This window comes from Euleptes europaea, chromosome 7, assembly GCF_029931775.1.
Source record: "Euleptes europaea isolate rEulEur1 chromosome 7, rEulEur1.hap1, whole genome shotgun sequence".
Lineage (NCBI taxonomy): Eukaryota > Metazoa > Chordata > Lepidosauria > Squamata > Sphaerodactylidae > Euleptes > Euleptes europaea.
This window is the reverse complement of record NC_079318.1, coordinates 61,028,159-61,037,611: the sequence shown is the minus strand read 5'-3', so window position 1 is coordinate 61,037,611 and position 9,453 is coordinate 61,028,159. Positions and strand designations below refer to the sequence as shown.

Genomic DNA, 9,453 nt, shown 5'->3' with positions numbered 1-9,453 from the left:
CCATTTTTGCAGTGGTTCCATGTTATATTTTTATTATATATTCTGTCCCGTCTTCATCTAACAGGCCTGCTTCCTGCCACCCAAATGTATTAAAGGAAATGAATGGTGTAATGTAACATTTAAAAGAGCTATTAAAATATCCGACAAGGAAAACATTATGTACAAGAAGACCCAGATTCCTTGGGCAACTGACCTAATAGGACACGTTCTAAACACTTGTATTTTTTGTCTGTTGTAGAGCTCCGTGGCTACAAACCAACATGGTTGGTAGCCCTGTGGGCATGAGCCTCTAGAGCCTCCACCCCCAGCCTGGAGGGACTGAGCACTCGCAAAAGGGAATGTTACGGTGGACAGTGCACTTAGAAGGTGGGCCCCGGAGAGTAAACCACGCTGCTGTGGCTGTTGGACACAAAGTCTACTCTTTTGGCGGCTACTGTTCTGGTGAAGACTATGAGACGCTGCGGCAGATCGATGTTCATGTGTTTAATGCAGGTAAGATGAGAGTGTTCGGCTACAACAGCTCTGTACCATTCTCAGATGTACTTGATTATGGTTTTTTGTTTAGCATTTTATGGTCTGTTTTATCAAAGCATTTTTTGTCAGATTGGAAGTCTGTGAATCTTTTTTTTTTTGTAAGGCAAAAAAGGCTGCTGGACTCATCTGTGAAATGTCATTAAACTCTAATCAATAAAAGCAAATGTTATCAGTTCAGTATATCATGGTGGTCAGTTAGTTGTTAATTGGTTCATTCTGTGTTACCAATAATTATGTTTTTAAAAAGTATTCAGATTCCTAATTGCCTTTAAAGAACAGGACAACTGTCCAGTTCATGCATTTGTCCTCATGAAATTGCACTTTCTTGTATTGGAGCCAGCATGGTATAATGGTTAAGAGAGGTCTAATCTGGTGAACCGGGTTTGTTTCCCCACTCCTATGCATGAAGCCTGCTGGGTGACCTTGGGCTAGTCACAGTTCTCTTAGAACTCTCTCAGCTCCACCTACCTCACAAGGTGTCTGTTGTGGGGAGAGGAAGAGAAGGTGATTGTTTGAGACTCCTTAAAGGTGGTGAAAATTGGGGTAAAAAAACCAACTCTTCTTCTTCTACAAAGTGTCATGTGCAGCATCTGTAATATGCTATCTATTAGAATTTTTTTTTTAGAATTAGATGCCCAAAGGTTAGAATTATAGTAAAGCATGCATATTTAGGGAGGAGAAAAATTCTGACTTGCTGGTTCCCTTCCGAGGATATTTTGAAAACTTTTACATTGTCTTAGAAAAGGAGCAATCCATGAAACACTCTTTGATGAAGGTGTGTTGCTTTAATGAAAATAAAGCAGTTGTCACTAGCTGGTTGATGATCAGGAATTGCAGACATCAGGTAAAATTAACCAAGTGGAATCTATGTCCAATTCAGTTTAAAATAATAAAGATGTTGCCACTGAGTAAAATGCCATGTTGGTTCATTCTGATGTCATGTTTGCAGCGGGTCAGTTCCAGAAGGATTAAGGGACGAGCAAAAAGCTAATTTAGTGAACAGACAGGTTTGTACATTTAAGCATGACTGCCACTATATGATCTTGATGTTCCTAAGCTTTATAAAGGTAGATATAAATCTGTCTTTTAAAAATGTGCGTATTAAAATGTTCATTTAGTTAATCTTGGCAAGCTCTTGACACAAATCTTGCATTGCGTTCTGATTCTAGTTAGAATTGCATTCTAATGTTCTTCTTCAACTTTTGTAATCATGTATTACATATCTCTCAACAATATATATTTTATGAGTCGCCATATTACAGAATTTTTATGTCTCTAGCCGTAACTTAACGCCTCTACCTGTTTTTCACAACTTTTACCTTTTTGTTATATCCTCTGTGTGGAAGTAATCAGAATACAACAAATTATCCAAATAAGGGTTTGTTATAGTACTTGAAGGGCTGTCATATAAAGGAGGGTGCCAAGTTGTTTTCTGTCGCCCAAGAAGGTCGGACCAGAACCAACGGGTTGAAATTAAATCAAAAGAGTTTCCATCTAGACATTAGGAAGAAATTTCTAACAGAGCAGTTCCTCAGTGGAACAGGCTTCCTCGGGAGGTGGTAAGTGCTCTTTCCCTGGAGGTTTTTAAGCATTGACTAGATGACCATCTGTCAGCAATGCTGATTCTGTGACCTTAGGCCGTTCATGAGAGGCAATTTATGAGAGGGAGGGCATCTTGGCCACCTTCTGGGCATGGAGTAGGAGTCACTGGGTGTGTGTGGGGGAGGTAGTTGTGAAATTCCTGCATGGGGCAGGGGGTTGGACTAGATGACCCTGGTGGTCCCTTCCAATTCTATGATTCTATTCTATGATTCTATAGAAGAGGGGATGATCTGCTTACATTAACATTCCTCACATTCAGATTAACCTCAAATATGACTTATGTCACTTGAAAGAGAGAGACAGTGATCGGTTTCATCCAGTTTCTTAATGGAGGGTACTTTGCTAGAGCTCTACTAGATATTTAATAGCTAGATAGTTTCAGAGGGTAGCTGTGTTGGTCTGCAGTAGAACAGCTAGATTCAAATTCCGGTAGCACCTTAGAGACCAACAAAATGTTGGGGGTATAAGTTTTCAAGAGTCAAAGCTCCTTCATCAGAGATATATTTAGATAAAGATATCTATTTAACACAAACAAAAACCCATCTTGAAAGCTGTGAACCACTTTCACATTCAGTGTAGAGGGCTTTTCATACTGAAAGGTTACTTTTCCCAAAAACTATTACATACAGGTTAATTAACACCAGCAGCTTATTTCCAGGCAGGGTTTATTTAGAGAATAGACTAGAACATAAATTCAGCCATGCACAAAATAGATGCTAAGTTAGAGAAAACCCTTTCTTGGGAGACGGCAAGTGTTGGATGTCAGAGAGAATCTTTGCAAGCTGCCATTCTGTTTGTAAAGCAAAACTAACACCTTTGTTTCACAGTATCCGGCAGGCTAGTAGATTGCTTTTTAAAATAAACGTAAATTTTAATTAGAGGTATAGGTAGTGCTATTGCAGGACAGGTGGTTTTAAACTTCAAAGGCATGTGAACTTACAGATTTGGTCCAAATTAAGACAGGATTGGGGAAGAAGACAGGTAGAGTCATCAGGGAGGATGGAAGGGTGAAGTAAGTCTGGATGCACTATTGTATTCAGATGTTGGAGATCCAGGCTGGGTGAGCTTTGCAACTCACTTGGTGGTGTGGACAATTCCCTCGACCTAGCTGTACCTTCCAGCATTGTTTTGAAAATAAATGGTAGAATGGTACATCATTTGGTGTGTTGAAAACTGCTGTCTGAATGATGAATGAAGGTCAAATCTCTTGACTCTTTGGTTCTTGTAGGTTATCCGGGCTGTGTAACCGTGGTCTTGGAATTTTCTTTCCTGACGTTTCGCCAGCAACTGTGGCAGGCATCTTCAGAGTAGTAACACTGAAGGACAGTGTCTCTCAGTGTCAAGGGTGTAGGAAGAGTAATATATAGTCAGAAAGGGGTTGGGTTTGAGCTGAGTATTGAGCTCTTGACTCTTCTTTCATTGTGCACTGTTGCATGTTTTATTCTGCCATTGTGCTACCTGTTCCTTTTCGTTAAATGCTTAACTGTGAGCTTAATGTTGCTTAACGGTTAAATGAAATGAGATAAACTTGCTTAATATACTCAGAATTGCTCTTTTATGTAAATTTCTTGAAACTCCATTCTGGTTGTTGGAGCACAGAGCAAGAGGAAGGAGTTGCCTTCTGTTCTCACATCAGCATGATAGAGAGCCCCCATCTGCTAATAACAAATAGGTCCTGGTGAACATCTTCATCTTTTTCTCTGTGATGTATTAATACTGCTTAGTTCTTTTCCATTGTCCTTATTTGCTTTTATTGTCTACAAACATGGTGGTGTTTGATTATTTGCTTCCTGCATGCTGATAAGAGCTCTCTATAAAAGACTGGATTTCTTCTACAGCTTGTTAATCAGAGGAGCTGGAGTGTTTGTAGTTTCTCTATGGATCTGTAGACATGGTGACTTGATGCTTGTGGCAAGCCAATCCACTAATAGTCTTGTGGGCTTTTTTCTTGTAGTCTCTCTACGTTGGACTAAGCTGCCTCCAGTGTGGACCAACAGCAGGGACCATGTGAGGGAGGTTCCCTACATGAGATACGGACATTCTGCAGTGCTCATTGATGATACCATCTACATCTGGGGAGGCCGCAATGATACCGAGGGAGCCTGCAATGTACTATATGCCTTTGACGTCAGTAAGTGTTGGTTCCCTCTCTCGCAAGTCTCCATCGTGGGTTTCTGAATGCATGTGGACACAGTCTGTACTTGCATTGAAACAAGGAAAATAGGTGTGAAACCTTTAATTTAAAGGATTACCACATTGTTAATGATACAGTTTCTCGCTTTTATTTATTTTATTAAATTTATAATCTGCCCTCCCCAGCCAAGACTGGGCTCAGGGCGACTCACATGATATAATTATATCATAAAACATAATAAAACAGTTAAAGCAATGGTTAAAAACTAGCCCGTACAATCATCAGCAATAGTATATTCTAAAAAGGCGCAGCTAGCATGATATATGGCCACAGCAGAGCCTGCTGTATTCCACATCCCCCAAAGATGAACAATTGGGGGGATGAGGAGGAGGATGTGCAGGGTAGGGAGGCCAGCCTTGATGGAAAAACACGTAGCTGGCCTCAACCATAGGCCTGGTGGAATAGTTCTGTCTTGCAGGCCCTGTGGAAATCCCTAAGGTCCCGCAGGGTCTTGGTCTCACTGGAGAGGCTATTCCAACAGACGGGCCAGGGCAGAAAAAGCCCTGGCCTTGGTCAAGGCCAGCTGGACATTCTTTGGTCCAGGGATCACCAACAGAGTTGAACACATGAAGCTGCCTTATACTGAATCAGACCGTCGGTCCATCAAAGTCAGTATTGTCTACTCAGACCGGCAGCGGCTCTCCAGGGTTTCAGGCTGAGGTCTTTCACATCATTTACTTGCCTAGTCCCTTTAACTGGAGATGCCAGGACTGCATGCCAAGCAGTCTTAGGAATTCTGCAGTGGTATAGGGGCTGGACTTGTATCTGGGAGACCTAAGTTCAGATCCATACTAAGCCATGAAGCAAATCTTGGATCAGTCTTTCTCAGCCTAATCTACCCCACAGCGCAATTCTTAGGATGAACTGGTGGCCAGGGGAAATTATTTTGCGGACCTGAGTTCCTTGGAGGAAGGGTGGAATAGAAGTAGATTAAATTACTCACAGTAGCAGGAAGAGAATATGGAGCATTAAAGGAAATGGAGGGGGAAATAAGATAGCAACGTGTAGGCAGAAGAATAACGACATAGAGATTGCTGGGCAAGAAGGGCCTTGAAGGAAACGTAGGCTAAGAAGAGCAACCACAAGGACCCAGCGAGAGCACCTGCTGCTGCTACAGGCACCATTGAAGCCAAGCATGGAGCTAACTAGGGAGCCCTATACAAAAGCCAGATCCTAAACACGGTCAGATAGTTTTTAAATATAAAAGAAATAGAAGAGGTGATTGTTTTGGAGTCTTCTGACATAATTTTTTGAACACTATGGTCAGATAGGACCTCCTAAAATAAAATATTACAACATTGATAGATTATAAACATATAATCTTTTAAATAAGTTCAACAGAAGTAGGTTATAACTCACCATGAGATAGTCATCAAAAATATTTCAACACAATTAACATACAAAAATAAACATAGTGAGTACCTGTTGAATATTACCTGGTGAACCAACAATTTGCTCCGATAGGACTACATCATTTGTTAATTCTAAATTTACACCAATAGACCTGCTAACAGGACCTGTTGGAACACTACCTGGTGAACACTAACTGTTGAACCAACAGTTTGAATTCATATTGAATTGTACCACCTGTTGAATATATATTTGTAAGATTATTTCATATACTGTTATATAAGCAGATTTTGTATGTTACATCCATGATGTATTTTTGTATATTAGTTGTGTTGAAATATTTTTGATGACTATCTCATGGTGAGTTATAACCTACGTATGTTGAACTTATTTAAAAGATTATATGTTTATAATCTATCAATGTTGTAATATTTTATTTTAGGAGGTACTATCTGACTATAGAGTGTCTAGCTGACATTTTTAGTACCTTCTCATTCCCCCGTTTTTTCTTGGTTATATCACTTTTTGAAGACATGGATCCACGTGAATACTAGTGTAACTTGGGGAGAGTAACACGTGAAAGTGTTAACCCAGTTAAGATGCATGTTTGGTAGTACTTCAGGAGCCAGTCCAACATATGTGCAAAGCCCTAATAAGGAAAGGGCCTATGCTTGTGTCCTTCTGAGAAAGATGTTTCCACACCTGTGTCATTTTATCAAATGTGTATTACAGCTCTTAGAGAAGGGAAGTGATTTATAATTCTCTATAAATTAGCCTTAACAAGGAAAAGGGTAAAAGAGCCTGGAAACCACCCATTCCTGGTTAGACTGAAAAGTCCTTTCAGTGCTTGGGCTCTCTTTCCAGGTTTGTGACTCATTTCTTTAATATTTAGTGTACAGACATTTAATATATTTTTTGCAGGTATCTGCAGAATACTGTTGTATATTCTAGTGTCAGATATCTGCCAGATTTTTCTGGCAGTAATTTTTAGTGAAGAGTGTCTGAAAACCTGCCTCGGCACTGCTCGCTAATTTTTAGTGAAGAGTGTCTGAAAACCTGCCTCGGCACTGCTCGTTGTCCAGAGCCCAGGGCAGCTTCGCATGCGTTTGTTTGTGCCGTTTCCTACCATTCCTGGAAAGCACTGATAATCCTCCCCCCCCCCACTCTCAAGGGAAACAGCAGCAGCCCTCCTGCATGAGTCATTTCAGGCCAGACAAAGCCCCGAGACTGTCCGGCAGGGCATTGTCCTTTGCTGGCTTGTGCGATTGTGTAAGTACAGGCTAGATCAGATGTCACAGCCCACTTCAGTCTCCAGTTTCATGTTTTACTCTTGGCTGAAACCTCTTGGTATAACACATGACTGGTTTTAGAAAGCCAAGTATGGCAGGCATCCCACTAGGAGCAAAGCTCCCTTTCCCTTTAGGTTAATTATCTCCCTGGAGCTTACATTGACCTTGCAGTGGGCCAGAGTACAGCTCTGGTTAGAGTCTGGGTGGAATCCAGGCTGTGAGAGGCTCTTGGTGCTGAAGAGGATATTGAACAAGCTGTTTCCATTGCTGCTTCCTGGAATGATGCTGAAGTCAACTGTGGTTGTGGAATCTCCTGCTGCTCCAAAGCTTATCTGTGTGGGATTTTTTTTTGAGGGGGGGGCTCTAAGATAGGTGGCTGTGTAAGCTTTTCACTAGTGTGTATTCATACCATCTACATTTTAAAAGTTTTTCAAAGAAGGTAGAGGTTATTTTGCGGTTCAGTCAGCTGCAGGCATTTCTCACAGTATACCTTTGCACAATATACCTTTGCACAGTTTTTCATGAGGGTCAGGGTGAAAGCACACAGGATCCTACCTATGAGGAAGTGACAGGTGCTTTGGAGAGTTTATCGGAAGTTGTAAGATAGCTTCCAGAAAATTGGGTCCTTCTTACCAGATGAGTTGTGTGATGTATATTTAGAATGATCCCCCTGCCAAGAATTTACTTTTTGTCACTCACTCCTTTGAATGCCATTCTATGTCTGCTAATAACAGCTCCTCTCTCTCTCTCCTTTTTGACATTTCAGGCACACATAAATGGTCCACACCAAAAGTATCTGGAATGGTACCAGGGGCAAGGGATGGACATTCCGCTTGTGTCTTGGGAAAGAGCATGTATATCTTTGGCGGATATGAGCAACTGGTAAGTTACCTTAAAAATTTCAGGATTTGTATATTGGACCTGTTTGGAAAAATTTCAGCCTTCAGTCAGCCTGTTTTAAGAGAATGGCTGTTTACAATTATTGTTCATATTGCTCTGCAGCATGAAAAGAATCTCCCCCTCCAAGTTAATTGGACAGAGCAAAAAGCAAGCTGGACCCTACCTTAAGCATGACCTGACATCACATGCTGTGACTGGAAATGTAAACCATCATTAATATTAACAAAGAAGTCTGACCAATCAGCTGAAAACGACACCTTGCTTACTAAGATATATGGGGTTTCCACAAAGTAGCCAAAATGTCCCTCTGAAGCAGATGATATCAGTTTGCCCAGTATAAATATCTTGTTTGAAAACCCCTGAAATGCTATAATCCAGAGACCTGCACAAACAGTTCTGTACACCCAGTGATTACATTGCTTAAGCTTCCCACCCTTCCAGGCCAAGTGCCAGAGAGCATACCTAAAGTAGCTTGCTGGTGTGGGCCTGTTTTAATTGCTGTCTAATCCCAGCCTTCATTGTCAGACAGTTAAAAAGGCGTTCCTAAGGATGCACTTTGGAGTAAGTCGTATTGAACACACTGAGGCTTTCATCCTGCCCTTTCTCCAAGGCAGGGTCAGTTCCAAGGGCCCCCTCCCTTTTCCACCACCAGGTCCCCCACTCCTGCCTCCTGTTCCACTTTCCTACTCATGTGCCTCCCCACCTGTCTGTTCCTTCTTCCCCGCCCACTGGTGAGCTCTCCCACTGCTTTAAGAGGGTAGCAGACATGTTCATGGAGGAGAGGGGTATTCATGGCAACTAGTAAAAATGGATAGTAGTCATGATGCATACCTGTTCTCTCCAGGATCAGAGGAGCATGCCGAATATATTAGGTGCTTTGGAACACAGGCAGGACAATGCTGCTGCAGTCGTCTTGTGGGCTTCCTAGAGGTTGGCCACTGTGTGAACAGACTGCTGAACTTGATGGACCTTGGTCCGGTCCAGCATGGCCTTCCTTATGTTCTTATGCTACTTGTAAAGGGTGGAAAATGCTTTCCAGCCTTAGCCGTTCTTCCATTGCTTATAAAGTAGGCCATTGTTCCAGTTGGGGAACTGAATCAGTTGAAACAGCCATCGGCCAGAAGCCATTCAGTGTACCTGTGACATGAGCCCATGTCCAGCTCTCATAGCTAGTAATCCCCCCCTGGCTTATTTTCCATGTAAGGGTCACGTGGTGAAAGAGTCAGCCGTGACTGGATGTGCAGCCTCATTCACAGCATTCGGCTCCACAAGGCTGTGCACCAGCAGGGCGGGGGGAATAGCAGCAGCACAAAGATTTCCTCTGTATGGCTTGTCTGGATGGATCTTCAAACAGGCCAGACAAAACTGGATCATCTGCGAGCTGTTGCTAATTGTGCATTCCTCTCAGAGAATTCAGCTCAAGGCTTCTCTTTCTTGACTTTAAGAAGTGACTGTTTAAGAACTCCGGTGGAAGTTAATGAGAGCTACTTACGCTCGGCACTGCTTTTAAAAGAAATCAGCCCTTGCCACCTCAAGCCAGGCAAGCGGAACCAGTGCCTGTTATGGCAGATGATGCCTTTAATG

The 9,453-nt window shown here is 42.1% G+C and overlaps 1 protein-coding gene across 2 annotated transcripts in view; it reads left to right on the top strand.

The window, feature by feature from the left end:
* The first annotated feature begins 242 nt into the window (after positions 1-242).
* Positions 243-9,453, top strand: part of KLHDC3 (kelch domain containing 3) — a 27,700-nt gene continuing 18,489 nt past the window's right edge. For both annotated transcript variants that reach the window (XM_056853062.1, XM_056853063.1), the window contains exons 1-3: positions 243-492; positions 4,091-4,267; positions 7,736-7,851. In XM_056853062.1, coding sequence (XP_056709040.1) covers positions 339-492; positions 4,091-4,267; positions 7,736-7,851 — 447 coding nt within the window. In that variant the 5' untranslated portion in view covers positions 243-338. The remainder of the gene's footprint in view (positions 493-4,090; positions 4,268-7,735; positions 7,852-9,453) is intronic.